The sequence below is a fragment of the Nicotiana tabacum genome, chromosome 20, assembly GCF_000715075.1.
Source record: "Nicotiana tabacum cultivar K326 chromosome 20, ASM71507v2, whole genome shotgun sequence".
NCBI classification, from domain to species: domain Eukaryota; kingdom Viridiplantae; phylum Streptophyta; class Magnoliopsida; order Solanales; family Solanaceae; genus Nicotiana; species Nicotiana tabacum.
The window spans coordinates 135,548,974-135,569,372 of NC_134099.1; the positions used below are offsets into that span (position 1 = coordinate 135,548,974).

Consider the following 20,399-nt stretch of genomic DNA (forward strand, 5'->3'; position numbering starts at 1 on the left):
AATTAGTTATTAGTTAATACATCAAATGTAGCTAATTTTAATGCTGCCACTAGACTTAAGGAGAGGGCTTTTCCTCTCCTTTTAATAATATATAGATGTGATTTAAGCGAATTTTGTTTTCTCTCTATTAAAATAAATACTTCATTAGATTTTTAATCATTTAAAACATTAATCATCTTAAGATAAAACTTTTATTACATCACATACTAAAATATTTTATATAAGATGCCAATTTATTTCTATTATAAAAATAAACAATAATATGTGTCGTGCCAAAGAATAAATAATAAATAGTAAGTAAATTATTTATTATTTTCATATAATTTAAAACGTTATCCAACACAAATAATATTACACCCTTCATCAACTGGTTTGACATTATTGAATGGGAAGTCAATTACTCTTAATAACAAGATGTTACAATATAAATTTTTATTTCGAAAAGATTAAAAAATTAATACTTACTTTACACAATTATCTTTCTTTTATACTTCGAACTCTAATATTTAGAACATAACTTCAGATCAAATATTATTTACAAATATTGAAAATAACTTTCGTAAAATTAATAATTAGTTTATTACTTCATTTCAACTTTAACTTGAAATAAAAATGTGATATTAACAATTTTGTTTGAGAACAGAGAAGTATTTCAAGTGAAATAATAATTTTCACTCACAAATATAAAAAAATTTGAAGTAAAATTCATGTCCAAATATAACAAAAATATAACAAGTTACTTTATTTCAACTTTATTTCAACTTTAATTTCCAGTATTGTTGAAATAGTGGTTGTTTCAACTGCTAACTTAAATATTGTCCAAACGGGAAATAACAAGGACCGAAAAATATAAAAGAAATCACCATTAACGGGTAAGAGTCAAGTGTTGAACAACAAATTTTTTGTCCAGTTCTCTGAGCTTTTACTTTAGGATCTACGACTACGAGATAGTTAACAAATGGAATTAGAGAACACTAATTGATCCAGTCAGCTAAGAAGAGAAGAAATGTTGAAGTTAGCAGCTTTTCTTAGCTTAATTTGGGCATTGAGCCTCATCTATGGCGAGATGTTCGCATTTTGGGTGCCTTATCTTTGGTCCTGTTCTTGGCCTCATCTTCATCTTCCTCCTTCTACGGTAAGCCGAAGTACTATTCTTACTTTATAGCTCCAAAATTTGATGAAATAAGAATTCACTGACTTTACCTTTGACTTGAGCTAGATTTAAGACTAATTCATCTTAAGCAGCATAAATTCAGATCAGGAATTACTCAGCTCTGCGTTGACTAATAGAGAAGAAATTTATTCTCCCAATTGATCTGTTGAAGTAGCTTATGCAATTTAGTTACACCCACCTTGTCAATTGTCATCATCTTTAAATTGTACAATGTCCACCCCTCCCCCCCCCCCCAAACCAAACCCCAACACCAATTTGTACTTGTGCATTGCTTCCTTGCTATTGGGAGCAGTGAATGGTATTATCATTGAAAAATTACGCGACATAGCAAACATATACACTATATTTACCATTCGTAGCTATGCTTTCAGAAATAGCTTTGGATTTTATAGCAAATTTACCTGTAGAACTAAAACAAGAGTGTCACGCCCCGAACCTGGGCCTGGACGTAACACGACACTCGGTGCCTGACTACATGTGACCGAGCGAACCAACTGGCTGGCTGAATCAACATGTGATATCATAACATACTAAATGCGGAAGATAAACTAACATATGCTGATATACTGAAAGTCTGGATGATATAAATCAAAGTGCGGAAATACTAATACAATTCTGAAACATATTTGTAGCCAACATAGCTTAATATGAAAAGTCTGAGACTCTGTCTAACTGTTACTCTAGTCTATGAAGCCTCTATTGAAGTACTGAAAACACTGACTATCTGTAAATACTGAAAGGTTGTAAAGTAATGATAATGACCCAAAAGAACTGGGGATTACCAAATAGCTGGTACGAGAATCCTAGCGCTCTGCGTCGTCGACCTGTAAATCATTACCTGCATTGTTAGATGCAGGCCCCAGGCAAAAAGGGACGTCAGTACATTTGAATTGTACTGGTATGTAAGGCAACTGAAAGAAAGAATTATAAATGCTGAAACTCAAACTAAGCTGATAACTGAGAATTGATAATTGATAACTGAAATGATAACTATTGAAACTGAAACTGAAATGATAACTGGTAACTGAACTGATAACTGGTAACTGGTAACTGGTAACTGGTAACTGATAACTGAACGGTAACTAATAATTGAACTGAAAGGAAGTAAAGATATGAATACTCCCTCTTTTGAACGATGAACAACCTGTTTATCTGAATATTAAACTGCAGCCTCGGGCCCAATATATATATGTGCACAAACTGCGGCCTCGGGACCAAGTATACGTATACATAACTGCGACCTCAGGCTAATGCTGTATTCCGGGCCGGGTCCGGGCCTAAATGGGCCAAACGGGCCGGGCTTAACGGGCCTGGGCTCTGGCGGTCCCGGGCCTCACGGTCCCGGGCTTCGTGGGCTCAACGGGTGGAACCAGCCCGTGACGGGCATAAGCCCATATGGTCCTGGGCTAAACGGGCCGGGCTCGTGGGCTTAGCAGGCCTAACGGGCTTTTTTATTTCCGGGCTTTTTTTTTTAATTTTTTTTGTTTCAGGCAATTTCTTGTAAACCATATCATGGCTATATAAATAATATATATGTAATATATATGTAGAAATCTAATTATTAAAGTGCTTGACGAAAAAGTAAAATAACAAAACAATAGTAAAACTAAATTGCCATGCATAATAAATTAATAAGAAAGTACAACATGAAGCATAAATACGTCTAATAATTTTAAAATAACACAAATTGTTGAAATATCTTAAAGACGAATTTGCGGATAAATGTCATCAACACAATACGTTATATGCCTCCTTAAAATGCCTCCTTAAAATGCCTGTGGTACACCCTGAACGAAAATTTAAGACTCTTCCACAGTTCTTGCATTTTAATATTTGGCCTTCTTCATTTTCTTCAAGCACTTCATAGTAGTCCGAAACAAATAAGCGCACTCTTTCTGAACGAGACATGATGTAACTTGAAAATTAAGATTGAGACTTGAAGTCTTGAAAATTGGAGATTGAGAGATTTAGAGAAATTTAGATTGAGAAATGAGTATTGAGTATTGAAATGAAGAAGAGGGAGGTGGGTATTTATAGTGTTAGAGAAAGTTAGTTTTGTAAATTGAAAAAAAAACGGCTATTTGTGCAATATGGCCGTTGGTGGTCATTGAGGGTGGGGCCCTCATTTTGAATTTTGAAAAATCTTGTTTTGTAGTATATATAGTATACTAGTATAGTATATTAGTATAGTATACTATATATTTTGAAAAATCTTGTTTTGTAGTATATATAGTATACTAGTATAGTATACTATAAATGAGGATCTCTTAATTTCATTGTAGGATTTAACATTGCAGCAACACCATAAATAGGAGGGATAGGGAAAAAATATTTTTTAAACTTTTCTTTCATTGCATTTATAGCAAGTTGATAAATTTCCCCACCCTCCGAAAATTCAACAAACAAATCACATAGTGCTGCAATATAAACTAAACAGTTTGAAATAGTAGGATAATATTGCCCAGAAAATGCATTTGTAGCAATTTGAAAATGTTCTAAAAAATCTATAAGAATTTTAACATTCATCCAATCTTGAGTAGTAAGCATTTCATCATCATCCTCACCACCTACCCGAGCATTAAACGTTGCATTAATTGGGTTTCTATATTCATATGCAACTACTAAACTTTCGTACATATAATTCCATATAGTCGGGCAAACTTTAGGAACCTTTCTTTCTCTAAGGCCATATTCATCACATTTTTTAAAATATTCTCTTAGTCTACTTCTACGGTTTGAATAAAAAAGCCAATTAAGAGCCATTCTAACCTTTTCAATTTCTAAATTTAAAATTCGCATACCATCACCGACAATTAAATGATAAATATGACAAATACATCTAACATGGAATATATTCCTAAATGCGGGATTTAGTGTTGTTGTAAGTATGCCTATAGCACTAGTGTTACTAGAAGCATTATCCATAGAAATTGCCATTATTTTATCTCTAAAGCAAAAATATCTACAAATATCTGCAACAGTGTTAGCTATAAACTTACCTGTGTGAAATGAATTAATTATTCTATACGCAATAATGCGTTTTTGCATTGTCCACTCCTCATCTATCCAATGACTTGTAACAGTTAGATAATCACAATCATTACCACTTCTACCAATATCAGTAGTAATAGAAATCCGATTACTTATATGAGTAAATAAATACCGCAAATATTGTTCATATTCATGTTTATATTTATAAATATCGCTCTTAACTGTTGCGCGAGGCCAACCTTTATAAGTAGGATTAAAAACTCTTCTAATATAATGCACCCAATTAGGATTAGAGGGAAAAGAATAGGGTAAGCACATAACGGTAACCATCTTTGCTAATTCTTCACGATCTCTATTTGGATCGTAATATAAAATACCTCCGGTCACAGTATTAATTCCTGGTTGAACTAGATTTGAACCTGTACTAGGGTTAACATCAGAATCTACATGTGTTCCCTCTAGCTGCGCTTTCATTTGTAAATATCTAGCTTTATCTCTAGGGTGTGTTTTTATGTGCCTAGTCAAACTACCCGTGGCGCTACGGTCTCCAGTATATTTATGCGCCAGTAATTTCCCACATGTTTTACACTTAGCCTTATTTTGTTCTCTTACTTGAGTAAAAAAATTCCAAACTAATGATGTTTCTAGGCGTTTAGGAGGTTGTCTATTAAAACTAGGGGTTTCTACAGGTGGATCGGGCGGTACATCAGTTGGGTTATTAAAAGGACTAGTAGGTGTATCATCTAAATCCGGTTGGGTTTCATCTTCATCCTCATTTTTAAAGACAGTTTCATTAGGATAAAGAGCATTCATAGTTTCATCATCTAAATTTTCACCTGGTGCAACATTATGGCAAAATTGACTATCGGAAAATTGAAAACAGGGGTTATCACTATCAAGAATAATAGGAGCAGCAGGACGTCTACCAGGTCTGGGTCGGGGAGCCGGGGGAAGGGTAGTAGGTTGGCCACTACTTTCACCAATTTTAGCTTTACCCTTACCACCAAAAATATTTTTCAAAGAAAATGCCATATTAATTATAATTATACTAAATAAAACTAACAAAACTATAATATTAAAACTTAAGAGTTGGAACGCGTTTACCGAATTGCCGAACAACTTCTTGAAAATTGAAAATCGTTGAAGACTTGAATACTTCAGTTCACCAACTTCACAATTTTTCACGAAATTTCAACAATAAAATAAGCAATTATAGCAGAGAGATTGAGAGAGATTGATGAATTGGTGAGTAAAAATGAAAGAATGAGGGAGTATTTATAGTTGAGAATTGGGAAAAAGTGTAATTATATAAAGTTTGGGGGCCAAATGGCTATTTTTTAAACTTCCAAACGGTCAAAATTGCAGCCCAACAGCTATAATTTTAATTTTTGACCGTTGCTATTTAAATTTTTTTTTTTTTTTGTTTTTTAAAAAGTAGCCGTTAGGCCCGGTAAGACCGGCCCAGGCCCACCAGCCGGTCCCGGGCTTAGTGGTCCCGGGATCGTGGGCTTTTTTACCATACCCGGCCCGCCACAGGCTTTTTGCACCATTAGGGACCGGCCCATCAAGACCGGCCCGCCAGGCCCGTTTAGCCCGTTAGGACCTCGGGCCCGGTCCGGTCCCGGTCCCAGCCCGGCCCACCGTACAGCATTACCTCAGGCCCAAAGATGCATAAAGCATAAACTGCGGCCTCATGCCCAAATACAAGTGTTCAACATTCAGGGATTTAAAATCAGGAACTGAGAATCATACTGCAATATATGATAGTGAAATACTGAATCACATTGAGTTACATAATACTGGGATACTGAATAGGACTAGACTGAGACATGTATTCTTGAACTGATTATGAACACTGAAACTTCAACTGTTTATGGCATACTGAGTAATCTATACTAAGACTCGGGGGCATCAAACCCAAGTCTATATTGAATACGCACTGAGCTCACAACGTTCAGAATGAAAGTCATGAACGATTTATGAGGCTAGAGAATAGAAGCTCTACAACTATTCAAGGAACTAGGCTTAACTATATTTTTTGAGGCAATTGATACGTCGTAAAAGAAACGTAGTGTAGGGAGAATCATTAATATTCCCAAACATAGAGAGTTAGCCTCACATACCTTAACTTCCTGCTCTTGAGCATAATACAACATTCGTCAACCCCTTCAATTTCAATCTATATCAATACAAGTCAAGGGGATTCCATATTAGCAATAATACTCATGTTTTGGTCACTTAGGCATTTTCTCAAACACTTGGTGGCATAAAACTTCATAGTCCTTATTAATGATGTTTCTACACCCAATAACCCATTTTCTTGCTCCTAAATAAATTCTAAAGTCTCAAATGGTTATAATCAACATTATTCTTTATCACCCATAAGGTAAACAACACCCTTAACCAATAATCAACAATCAACAAGCCAAACCTATAATTGTTCATGCTTTTCTATCAAACCCATCAACTCATATCTCATGAACTTGAGTCAATAATCATTAATCCAATGCTAGAATCAATTAGAGGGTGAAGACATTACCTTTTTGACGTTCAATCTTCTTGAATTCGAGTTCTAGGGTTTTTTCTCTCAACAATGATGCCCCAAACGAATATCTAATGATATGGAGGGTTTACCCATGTTAATAAGATGTTGGGATATAGAAATTAACTTAGAATCACCATTAGAACTTACATTGGGTGGTGGAAGGACCCTTAGGGAGTTAGGTTTTTGAGAGTTCTCCTTTCTAGAGCAAGTTTTTATGTTTTGGGGCTGTGGGGGACGAAATATGGCTTTAAAACGACCCCCCACTAGCGCACCCGCGCATCTGTAGGCCTGCCCGCGCTACTGACCGCGCTAAACGGCAGTAACACTGCCTCAAAATTAGCGCGGCTGCGCTAAGGGCGCGCTACCGGCGCGCATATCACATACTGTTCTGTAAAACGCGCATAACTTTTTGCACAGAGATCCGTTCGGGCTCCATAATATATCGTTGGAAAGCTATTTCAAAGGCTTACAACTTTCATGCTTTGAGTTTTCCCAAATTCCTTACTCATTTTTACTAAAACCTGCTGGAATACGAACCTTCTGCAAACTTAGTCGATTTTGTCAAATCTTATGCACCTCACTTTCCATCTTGATTTTGAAATAACTATTTTCACCCATAATCATCCTGATAGGACTTCATATGTCTAAAATATCAAATTAATACCCATTTAACATATCCACACCTAGTCTGAATGTACGGGGTGTTACAAAGAGATCAATTGTTTTGAACTGAAACAAGAGAGCAATAAGCTCATGTAGCTCAATTGGTTAAAGCGTCCCGCTTACTAAGCGGAGGTCTTGAGTTCGACTCTCAACTAGAACATTCTATTTTTCTGTATTTTTGTATTTCGCCCTGGTTGTATTCGCTGTGCGAATGAATATACAGTCGATACATGTTGTATCCTTTATATCATCCTTGTATTTTGTCTTGGTTATATTCGTGGCGCGACGAATATAGTTGATACAAGTTGTATTCGTTGCGCGAACGAATACAGTTGTTACAGGTTGTATTCGTTGTGCGTCTGAATGCAAATGGTACAAGCTGGTAATAATTGAACAGTAGCTACGAATGATAATTAGGCAAACTATAGTTGTGTATGGTAATTAGGCTCTAACTGTAGTGTTTTATGAAAATTCCTCTATTTTCATTCTTGTGTACTCATTGAGATTCCAAGCATGTCAAAGGCTCCTGATTGATCCAACTTTGGAAAAAGGCTGGCTTGTGTTGGTTTTTAAAAAGATGGGACGGCAAAAGGATTTAAAGTATTGATTGAAAAAGTCTCTCAATAATTTTATTAAGTATACCAAGGCTTTAAATAGCCAATTAGGAACATAATCTGCAGAAAAATCTGCATAAGAGGAATTTAAAAATCCCAAAATATCTCAACAAACCTAACAAATCTAACAGAAATTTAAATTCAAAAAAGTAGATTTATCATAAAACTAAGTAACTTATTATGCTAAAAAAGTTACTGCAGTAACTAAAAGCAACAAAATTTCAACACTCCTCCTTTGCTTCAGTTGCTACAATTTAAAAAGTTGCTCCTCCTCAATTCTTGCTTCGGTTATTTGTCCTTGAGGATTGTTTTGAGCATCGCTGAAATTGCACACTTTTGTAGTGCAGTTCTTTTTCTTTTTTTCTTCTTTCTTTTTCGTCTTATGGTTTTGTGCACGAAGAACACCCTTAGTGACCTTGTCTTATCTAAAATCTCTTTTGAAAGTATTTGATTCTGGACAATGATAGGATTTTCATGGATTGCTGGTAAGGATTGTTCTTCCTTTACAACATTCAACAAATCATAGGTTTTAAGATATGGTTTTATTTTCACTGAGCAAATTCGATAGTAGTCGCCAGTGAAAGTTTGTGGGGCATTCAAAGAGAGACTGCTGCTTGCCATGTTTGAAAATAGGTTTAAAAATTGATATTGGTTAAAAATGATTTGAAAATGATTTTTTGGAAGAACTCATAGATCCCGTAAGATCAATGAAGCTCTTGATACCACTGTTGGTTTTTTAAAAGATGGGGCAGCAAAAGGATTTAAAGTATTGATTGAAAAAGTCTCTCAATAATTTTATTAAGCATACCAAGGCTTTAAATAGCCAATTAGGAACATAATCTGCAGAAAAATCTGCATAAGAGGAATTTAAAAATCCCAAAATATCTCAACAAACCTAAAAAATCTAACCGAAATTTAAATTCAAAAAAGTAGATTTATCATAAAACTAAGTAACTTATTATGCTAAAAAAGTTACTGCAGTAACTGAAAGCAACAAAATTTCAACAGCTTGTTTAAAAAATTAAAAGGAAAATTAAGAAGTCTTGTGGGGAAGTTAACTTATACGTACATGTATGAGTGGTGAAATTTGTATGCTAAATACCTTCATGAGGAAAATTCTGTGGTTAATTTCGAGCAATAATTTGATAGCTCTAGATAGGGGAAGTTTCATAATACCCATTGGTAAGACTCAAGGCATGTATTGCTGGTAACTTTCCCCTTAATGAAGTCTACTTCTTAATTATCTAAGTACTAACGTATGTGCATTTTAATGGCTTGTCCCCTTCATAAGCATTCAAGCTTTTTTTTAGTGCAAAAATTATTGTAATAGTTTTTCCTGCTTGGCGTGTGCCAAAATGCATAGTAAGACACTCGGCTCGGGGGGGGGGCGCTTTTGGTTTTCATATTAGTTATGCGGGATTATAATGCAAATATTGATTGTGTGGTGATTACTTGAATAGATTGTTATGCAGCCATCAATAATAAAGAGATTCTTGTCTTTAAATAGTTTCATCCCCGCATTACTAATGCTTCTTATTCTACATTCTATCCCGTAAAAAATAATACAGAAGTTACTGCATAACTTAATACGGGTTTTGCTTAATACCACCAATCAAACGCTGTATTAGTTATTTGTTTTTTCCTTATGCAGCCAACCAAACACTGTACTATGTTATGTGGGATTTTGTATTATTATTGCTATACCATCAATCATAATAAAAAAGACCCCTCAGGCATACTAACCTTTCTTCTCCTTGATTTTAGAGGGATGGAGTAGATCATCAACGTGACTATGTGAAAATTGCTGTTGTTACTGATCCTCAGGTATTCCTTCTGAAACTAAAGTTGGCTTTACTGTGCATATTTTATAATTTTTCTGTGCTTTGCGATTTTTACTTCATATTTACAAGCTATCTTACATTTTGACAGCTCATGGATAGAACCTCTCTTCATCTTGCCCCGAAATCCCTTGCACTTGAAGCTGCTCAGTTCTATACAGATTTGTACATGCGCAGGGCATTCCTATCTTCTATTTTACCTTTCAAACCAGATGTGATTCTGTTCTTAGGTGATTATTTTGATGGTGGGCCTTTTCTGTCTGATGAAGAGTAAGTACTAATTACTAAGTTGTATATGCTTAATGTTCTGCCTGAAGGTCTTTCCTAAAAAAAAGTTAAACTACTTTTTGGATTAAGATCAAAACCTGGCTCTGATAAACAAGTTCTCATGGCATTCCCCTTTTTACATTATTATCTGGATTAATTCAAGGCCCAATCCTTTTAGTTGACTCCTTCTATAAAAGTCATGTTTTAGTTGTTTTCATGCATAACCTATCTGAATGTTCTCCAGTTATTCTTCTGCTTTGAGCTTTGATTTATTTAATTTGATAGATGGCAGGAATCCTGGAGCCGGTTTAAGCATATATTTAACATTGACATGCTTGAGCAAACGGCAAACATAAAGCTTTACTACCTTGCTGGAAACCATGATATAGGGTATGCTGCTTTTCACTCGCATATGCCAGAGGTGTGTTAACTGTTCAGATAGAGTTCTATACTCAGAACATATTATTTGAGTGTCTAAGCTAAATTTGAGTTTAATATGCTTTTTGACTTGTTCATATCCCATTTCTTATCATGTATCAATTACTCATAAGCTTCTGGAAGAATGGAGATAAATCTTCTAAAATGTTACATGAAACGAACTTATTATGTATTGGATCATCGTTGTACGATGAGTATTGAAGAAATATTTGTTGGCGAGCTCCGGCTTGCGCAAGCTCAGTTACCACATTAGGAAATTTTGGAAGAAAACTTAGTTGTGAGCTGTAATAGTGTCCATGATTGCCTGTGGCAAGTTACCATGTTGATCATAATTATAAAGGGATTTTGACCCACCCAAATTCTCGACAACCAAAAGTTCTGATGAGTGCCATGTTTTCACATTGAGAGGATCCGGAGACAGCAGCATCATCTATAGCAGAATAAGTTGAATAACTGGGATAATTCAATAGTTCATTGGGTTGGGTGACTGAACTCAATAATGCAGTGATGATCATCCGGTTACTCAGTACAGTTAACTAATTGATTATTCATAACATGAAGAATATTCAGAAACGGTCATCTACTTTTTGCTGTTGATGGTAAATTGGATGTGTTTATAGATGCTTAAAGAAACCCAAAGAAACTTCAATGCCTGTGGTATCAGTGCTTTGTTTCAATGAGCATCAAATGTTTCTATAGAAGTCAACTTATGATTCTGACCAGAAGTTATAGTTTGCTACTAGAGTTCAAGGTTTTAAGCTATAAGACAAAATCATGCTTCCATTTGGCTAGCTATTTTGTGATGTCACTTTCCTGATGGAGATCTGCATACTGGAAACTTTGACATACAGATTTGGTGCATTTATTGCTCAGGCCTGGTCTAAGAAGCAGAATATTCAGTATTATTTTTATTTTTCTTTCAAATATAATTTCTTAAATAAGGAAGTTTTCACATTTAGCTTTATGAATCTTTCATTTTTGGAGAAGGGATGACTGTCTTTACATATCATGACGGCCATCAATTTCTTCTTTCCAATTTGATTTATTTGCAAATCAGTTGCGTCACTGTTTAAGGGATGCTGGTTGCCTTTCCCAGCCAAGAGAAAAGTGCTTATCTTCACTAAGTTTTAAGACACAGGGAGCTTGGCAAGTTGCATAGTTCAATCAGCAATGATCCAGACCTACGTCCAGTCTCTGACATTTATATCTTGGATGTTTTTATCTGTTTTATTGGCAGTAAATGATTTCTTTAGATTCTCATGCTCAAAATATGTCAGCCATTTAGCAGTCTAAGCGTCATTTCCTCCTATTCTATTTCAATTCTTATCTGTGTACACCATAATGCAGGTTATCAGACGCTATGAGAGAGCATTTGGTGCAAGGAACTATCAATTTACAGCTGGAAAAGTAGATTTCGTCGCAGTCGATGCACAAACCTTGGATGGTAATTTCACAATTTGCACTTTGTTTGGATCTCTTTTTTAGTATATAAAACTTTGGGGACTTCATCAGTTACTGTTTAGAGATAAACTATTCTCATTGTTTTCAGTGTCAAAGTTGTACCATCCATATTTGAGTGTTCAAGAGTATAGTAGCTTTTTCTCTCTCTCTTATTTCACTGCTTCCCAATTCGTTCGAAGCCTTTTTATGCACCAATGTAGTGTCTAAAAAATGCTAATTCATTTATCTTTAGTTTTTTTTACAATTTCGTGCCAAGTTCATGTCTTTCATCTTCACATTAGTTCTGGCAGTAATTGGTTCCATAAACCTCTTTTCAGACTGCAGTGCAAAAGTTATTTTCTTGGGTGCAACTTTCTGGTACCAAAAGGAAAAAAAAAGGTGTTTGAAAAAATTCAATTTCTTTTTTCTTGGCAACTCAATTTCGGATATTTTCCACCAAACACCACCTTAATGATTTGCTTTTCTTCCTATCAGTTAGCATGAAACAGAGACTCTGTTGGTTCGATTCATGGTGTTGTTATTTTGAAAAGACTCACAGCAAGATATCTTGTCTCCAGGGAATCCCCAAAACAATGTAACCTCTGCCACATGGAATTTTGTCAAAAATGTCTCAGAGCGTATGTTCCGCCAATCACTATCCATCTATGTTTTGAATTTGGCTTACGTGTAAGACCCTCGGCTCATTTTGCTCTTCTCTGTGCAGATCCATCTTCGAATCCAAGGGTTCTATTGACTCATATACCATTGTATCGGCCAGGTCTAACTGCATGCGGTCCATATCGTTTATCATCAACCATTAATCAGGTAACGTTTAGCCTTTCTTTGAAAAACTTAAATAAAAAAAAATTAGCTTTTTCTATTTATAGTGGAAGGATTTCCTCGTCTGGAAACCGCCATTCATGTACCATTCCTCTCCAATTAAGCGATTGAGTCTCGAGAACCTAAATGATCCTTATTGAGAGTCTCGAGAACCTAAACAGTCCTCAAAAATTCTTTTTCTGTTTGATTATTGCTATTTTGAGGAGAAAATTGTGATTTTTTTTTTGTAATATGGTTAATTAACATATCTCTCATATTTATAATAAAAAATTACATATTTGTTATTTATTTCAGAGAATCAACCGTGCTGCTCGTGATAATGAAATATTGTAAGCTCTTACTCTCACTGTAGTGGCTTAGTATGGATTTACGGTGTTTGTACGCATGGATATTGATGTCAGACTTGGTTACAATTCCATTTGCAGATATCAAAACTATATTACTGAAAACGGAACAAATGACCTGCTTGAGTCTATCAAACCTGTAAGTATTTCTACTTTTTGGTATACTTCAAAACAAAAAAGCAAATAAAAAAGGAAGAAATTTCTATGCATTAATTCGAGTTTCTGCAGGCACTAATTCTTTCTGGGCATGACCACGATCAGTGTACGGTAACCCACAGATCCAAATATGGTTCTGTAAAAGAGGTATTGTACCTTGTTCAATTGAAAAAGTAGTTTGTATTGGCTGGATGGTGTTTGATTGATAGTGTTGGGCAGCACACTCTAGGGACCATAAGCTGGCAGATGGGAAATCTGTTTCCATCTTTCATGCTCTTATCTGCAAGTAATCTTATCTTACCGGCCGGATCAATGCCAGAGGAGGCAATTTCCACCAAAGTTTGCTTTCTCCCTGTGCAGACATACATTTATATTTGGTAATTCAGTATATTGAGATTAAAAAATATTTATCTTATAAACCTTGTTTCTTGTAATGTTAAAGGTTGTTTGTGGATGTGTCAGGTATCTAGTGCTGTTTGTCATGACCGTTCTTATTGCCGTCCTGTGGCCAACAAATGGGGTGCTCTTTCCACACTATCTTGGTGAATTTCTGAAGAATATAAGAAGTCTAATTAGTTCTAGCTTTTCTGGAGGTGGGACAAAACTTAAAAGCGAAGATGAGATATATGAATATGAGGAGATTTGGGATGCAGAAGGATCAATGCACCTCATAAAGAAAACCTTTAAAGTTTCTTCTGCATGCTCAAGCGAGAGCGCTTTAGTAGAACGGTAAGTTTCCTTAGAGGACCAGTCTCATTGCTTCAACTGCAGTGGGTAACTATTTCTATTCACTTAAGCATGCTTGTGTAACTCATACCTCAACATTCATTCAAGCTTCTGGAAGTTGCCTCCTAAATGATGAACACCACAACCTTGTTAGATAACAATGCATTTTGAGAACTTAATCGTGCATTCCTGAGTCGAGGGTCTATTGAAAACAGCATCTCTACCTCCACAAGAGAGGGGCTGCATACACATTACCCTCCCCAGACCCCACTATGTGGGATTATACTGGGTATGTTATTGTTGAATCGTGCATTACAGCAAGTCACATGTATCTCTAAAAATCTGTGTCTAAGTATGCTATCGATGCGGAGTATATCATGCTGCAATTTGGCATGTAGTACAACAACAACAACAACCAGTGTAATCCCACAAGTGGGGTCCGGAGTAGAGACTCGGCTCACGAAGATGGAAAGAGTCAGTGGAGGAAATTTGGCATGTAGTAGTCCTTCATTATTTCTCTTTCAGAAAACTTGATTTTATGTGGTTGATTTGTGCAAGGTAAGAAAGTTATCAATGTGATAGTCGCTTCAGTACAATGGTTCTCATTTTTCTGTAATCTATGTGGTGCCTCCTTGTATTGTACATGGCAAGCAGCAGTGATGAAGATTATGTGAAGAAGGTGAATCAACTTTGTCAAGAAAATTCAGGCCAAGGAGAGATTGTTAGGATTTGTCCTGAATTTCTAATCTATTAGGACTCTCTTTCTTAAAGGAATGGAAAAAGACTCCTAAAAGGATTAAATTTCCTTAATATGTCTTATCCTTTTCTTGGAAGACAAGTTTTGCATATCTATAAATTAAGGATCTCTACCTCTCACAAGAGTACAACAAAAAATATCTACAATGTAATCATTAAAGAGTTTTGTTTAGGGGGAGATTTTGCTCTCGATAGTTTTCTTCTTTTATATTAGTTTTATCATATGTAGATCAATTGACCAAACCATTATAAACTATTATGTTTAGTTTTGTATATTTTTCTTTTGTCGTCTGATTTATCGTCCACCAAGCTTTGTATTGGTAGTTTCCGCATGCACCATGTTATTTCGATCCCAACAAGTGGTATCAGAGCCAATGATGCAGAGTCAACGGTTGAACGAGGTTGAAGACAGATTCAATGCGTGTTTAGATCAGGACGATAATGAAGATTTATTCAACATACTACATGTGGAGATAAATTTACAATCACAACTGTATTCAAAACGCCTGCTGCTACATCTCTCTTTTTAACCCATATTTTGGCACTTTTAACCAATGCTAGTTTTAAGTCATGCCTACTTGTAACGCATGAGTTCCAATGTCAGTTTTAACTCACGCTTTTTTTTAATGCATGAGCTTCTTTTACCCCATGTTTATTCTTAACACGTGGGATCCTTTTAACCCATACTTGGGCTTCTTTTTATCAATACCAAGATTTTCAACCTTTACCGATTTTTAATCATGGCAAGCAGCAGTGATGAAGATTATGTGAAGAAGGTGAATCAACTTTGTCAAGAAAATTCAGGCCAAGGAGAGATTGTTAGGATTTGTCCTGAATTTCTAATCTATTAGGACTCTCTTTCTTAAAGGAATGGAAAAAGACTCCTAAAAGGATTAAATTTCCTTAATATGTCTTATTCTTTTTTTGGAAGATAAGTTTTGCATATCTATAAATTAAGGATCTCTACCTCTCACAAGAGTACAACAAAAAATATCTACAATGTAGTCATTAAAGAGTTTTGTTTAGGGGGAGATTTTTCTCTCGATAGTTTTCTTCTTTTATATTAGTTTTATCATATGTAGATCAATTGACCAAACCATTATAAACTATTATGTTTAGTTTAGTATATTTTTCTTTTGTCGTCTGATTTATCGTCCACCAAGCTTTGTATTGGTAGTTTCCGCATGCACCATGTTATTTCGATTCCAACAAGTGGTATCAGAGCCAATGATGCAGAGTCAACGGTTGAACGAGGTTGAAGACAGATTCAATGCGTGTTTAGATCAGGACGATAATGAAGATTTATTCAACATACTACATGTGGAGATAAATTTACAATCACAACTGTATTCAAAACGCCTGCTGCTACATCTCTCTTTTTAACCCATATTTTGGCACTTTTAACCAATGTTAGTTTTAAGTCATGCCTACTTGTAACGCATGAGTTCCAATGTCAGTTTTAACTCACGTTTCTTTTTAATGCATGAGCTTCTTTTACCCCATGTTTATTCTTAACACGTGGGATCCTTTTAACCCATACTTGGGCTTCTTTTTATCAATACCAAGATTTTCAACCTTTACCGATTTTTAATCATGGCAAGCAGCAGTGATGAAGATTATGTGAAGAAGGTGAATAAACTTTGTCAAGAAAATTCAGGCCAAGGAGAGATTGTTAGGATTTGTCCTGAATTTCTAATCTATTAGGACTCTCTTTCTTAAAGGAATGGAAAAAGACTCCTAAAAGGATTAAATTTCCTTAATATGTCTTATTCTTTTTTTGGAAGATAAGTTTTGCATATCTATAAATTAAGGATCTCTACCTCTCACAAGAGTACAACAAAAAATATCTACAATGTAGTCATTAAAGAGTTTTGTTTAGGGGGAGATTTTTCTCTCGATAGTTTTCTTCTTTTATATTAGTTTTATCATATGTAGATCAATTGACTAAACCATTATAAACTATTATGTTTAGTTTAGTATATTTTTCTTTTGTCGTCTGATTTATCGTCCACCAAGCTTTGTATTGGTAGTTTCCGCATGCACCATGTTATTTCGATCCCAACAAGTGGTATCAGAGCCAATGATGCAGAGTCAACGGTTGAACGAGGTTGAAGACAGATTCAATGCGTGTTTAGATCAGGACGATAATGAAGATTTATTCAACATACTACATGTGGAGATAAATTTACAATCACAACTGTATTCAAAACGCTTGCTGCTACATCTCTCTTTTTAACCCATATTTTGGCACTTTTAACCAATGCTAGTTTTAAGTCATGCCTACTTGTAACGCATGAGTTCCAATGTCAGTTTTAACTCACGCTTCTTTTTAATGCATGAGCTTCTTTTACCCCATGTTTATTCTTAACACGTGGGATCCTTTTAACCCATACTTGGGCTTCTTTTTATCAATACCAAGATTTTCAACCTTTACCGATTTTTAATCATGGCAAGCAGCAGTGATGAAGATTATGTGAAGAAGGTGAATCAACTTTGTCAAGAAAATTCAGGCCAAGGGGAGATTGTTAGAATTTGTCCTGAATTTCTAATCTATTAGGACTCTCTTTCTTAAAGGAATGGAAAAAGACTTCTAAAAGGATTAAATTTCCTTAATATGTCTTATTCTTTTTTTGGAAGATAAGTTTTGCATATCTATAAATTAAGGATCTCTACCTCTCACAAGAGTACAACAAAAAATATCTACAATGTAGTCATTAAAGAGTTTTGTTTAGGGGGAGATTTTTCTCTCGATAGTTTTCTTCTTTTATATTAGTTTTATCATATGTAGATCAATTGACCAAACCATTATAAACTATTATGTTTAGTTTAGTATATTTTTCTTTTGTCGTCTGATTTATCGTCCACCAAGCTTTGTATTGGTAGTTTCCGCATGCACCATGTTATTTCGATCCCAACAAGTGGTATCAAAGCCAATGATGCAGAGTCAACGGTTGAACGAGGTTGAAGACAGATTCAATGCGTGTTTAGATCAGGACGATAATGAAGATTTATTCAACATACTACATATGGAGATAAATTTACAATCACAACTGTATTCAAAACGCCTGCTGCTACATCTCTCTTTTTAACCCATATTTTGGCACTTTTAACCAATGCTAGTTTTAAGTCATGCCTACTTGTAACGCATGAGTTCCAATGTCAGTTTTAACTCACGCTTCTTTTTAATGCATGAGCTTCTTTTACCCCATGTTTATTCTTAACACGTGGGATCCTTTTAACCCATACTTGGGCTTCTTTTTATCAATACCAAGATTTTCAACCTTTACCGATTTTTAATCATGGCAAGCAGCAGTGATGAAGATTATGTGAAGAAGGTGAATAAACTTTGTCAAGAAAATTCAGGCCAAGGGGAGATTGTTAGGATTTGTCCTGAATTTCTAATCTATTAGGACTCTCTTTCTTAAAGGAATGGAAAAAGACTCCTAAAAGGATTAAATTTCCTTAATATGTCTTATTCTTTTTTTGGAAGATAAGTTTTGCATATCTATAAATTAAGGATCTCTACCTCTCACAAGAGTACAACAAAAAATATCTACAATGTAGTCATTAAAGAGTTTTTTTTAGGGGGAGATTTTTCTCTCGATAGTTTTCTTCTTTTATATTAGTTTTATCATATGTAGATCAATTGACCAAACCATTATAAACTATTATGCTTAGTTTAATATATTTTTCTTTTGTCGTCTGATTTATCGTCCACCAAACTTTGTATTGTTAGTTTCTGCATGCACCATGTTATTTCGATCCCAACATTTTATTCCAATGCAGGGGTAATGCTGTCATACGGTCAGTTGCCAGAAAACCTAATGCACAAGAGACGGATGCCTCAATTTCCACGGATGTGACTTTACATATAGGATTAGATGCCGCGGTAAAAGCACAGCCTCGGACAAACAAATCAAAGACAAAGATGGTAATTAGGAGATTAGTGCGGACATTAAGTATAATTATTATTGTTGCAGCTTTTAATGTCCCTCTATATATGATGCTTCTTTTCAAAGATTGGATTGATAAATGATGTTACTATTCAATATGCCAGTGATGCTGGTTAGATTAGGTACTTCCCAATAGCAGTTGTTACCTCTTTCACATGTTCCAGCAGGGTCTATTGGAAACAGCTTCTCAGCCCTTCTAGGGTATATCTTACCTTACTCAGACCCAACTTGTGGGAAATGACTGGGTTTGTTGTTGTTGTTGTACCTCTTTCACATGTTCCAGCAGGGTCTATTGGAAACAGCTTCTCAGCCCTTCAAGGGTACATCTTACCTTACTCAGACCCAACTTGTGGGAAATGACTGGGTTTGTTGTTGTTGTTGTACCTCTTTCACATGTTCCAGGTGTTCGGTTTCTCTGTTGTTGTAATTGACAATTGGTTATTGTTGTTGTAACTGTTTTTTTTTTTTTTTTGACATATCCTGTATTTAATCAAGTAATTAGTACCATTGAGGATTTGAACAGAAGATTGGTTTGTTTTACATAACATAATGATGCTATTATGCTATCCAAGCTCTCTGTTCGAATTTGAACCCTCAGGAAAGTGTATAGAGCGTTAGTGTTGACAAGTTAAGAAGAGATTATAACGGCCTGGGATATTCTTTTTTTTCTTTTCTTTTCTTCGCTTCCTATTTTTCTTTCCAATGGCTTTCGACTGGAGTTTCAGGAAAGATTCTTTATCAGTTAGTACTTCTTTCCAGGCCGTTATACTGAAGGGAATGATTGTTCCAAGGGGTGGTTTGATACGGTGCATAAGAATAAGCTGAATAATGTGAATTAGTAATGCTGACATACTTTTTATTTATTGTTTGATTTGATGTATTAAAGCACTGCACAATTTCTAAAAGAATTATTTGCTTACAAAAATACCCTCATAACGAGTCCATCACTTTATCTTTTTAAAAGAAACATATGTTGAGTAATATTTTAATAAGGAAAAGGTTTTAAAAAATTATTTGATTTGTCTAGCTATATTGTAGTATAGAACTGAGTATTTATTTATAAAAAAAATATGCTAAGTATTTATTTATCTGCTAGGAATATAATTTTATTTCCCACTTTTTTGGATTATCAGGCAAATAAAGTTTGAATGAAAAAATAAAAGGAAAATGAGTTGATTACAAGTGCATTCCAGTGCGTAGTAATAGAGTACAGATTTATAAATTTACAATGAAGAAATTGGCGGAGTATAAATATAAATACTGGGAGCAATTTCAGTATCAAACTTGCTTTAATATAATAGCATATTTTAATCAAGTATAAAATTTGAAGGGAAATTTTATTTTTAACTAAGCTAATGCATGCATTAAAACCCATTAGATTGTTAATACCATGGTTTCCTATGCATTAGTTATGCATGGGATAATACCAAATTGGGTGTATAATCAATGCTTGTATAACTAATGCATAGGTTCAAAAAGTGTACCAAATAAGGTATTATTAAAACACAAAGCTAATGCAGACATTATTTATCTAATGCATCCTTCCAAACAACCCCGGCCCTAACAGGTTATTTACGGGAGCTGTTTTATCAGTAATTTTTTTTTTTTTTTAATTTTATGCTGTTACTACCATGTTGGTTAACTACGTCACTCA

At 34.9% G+C, this 20,399-nt stretch overlaps 1 protein-coding gene across 1 annotated transcript; it reads left to right on the forward strand.

The window, feature by feature from the left end:
* The first annotated feature begins 833 nt into the window (after positions 1 to 833).
* On the forward strand, positions 834 to 19,336 carry LOC107814183 (uncharacterized protein C630.12-like). Its single transcript, XM_075240872.1, has 13 exons — positions 834 to 1,135; positions 9,752 to 9,811; positions 9,917 to 10,095; positions 10,378 to 10,513; positions 11,878 to 11,974; positions 12,549 to 12,608; positions 12,695 to 12,795; positions 13,105 to 13,139; positions 13,236 to 13,293; positions 13,383 to 13,457; positions 13,530 to 13,687; positions 13,773 to 14,039; positions 18,579 to 19,336. Exons 1-13 carry the CDS (start codon positions 1,007 to 1,009, stop codon positions 18,826 to 18,828), a joined length of 1,605 nt encoding a protein of 534 aa, XP_075096973.1. The 5' UTR covers positions 834 to 1,006; the 3' UTR covers positions 18,829 to 19,336.
* The last annotated feature ends 1,063 nt before the right edge of the window (positions 19,337 to 20,399 follow it).

Bases quoted from the DNA above. Each gene is read 5' to 3' on its own strand.
- LOC107814183 (XM_075240872.1), top strand. From the start codon at position 1,007: ATGTTGAAGTTAGCAGCTTTTCTTAGCTTAATTTGGGCATTGAGCCTC. The intron at 12,609-12,694 runs GTATGTTCCGCC...TTCTCTGTGCAG, and splicing joins TGTCAAAAATGTCTCAGAGC to ATCCATCTTCGAATCCAAGG. The intron at 12,796-13,104 runs GTAACGTTTAGC...TATTTATTTCAG, and splicing joins TATCATCAACCATTAATCAG to AGAATCAACCGTGCTGCTCG.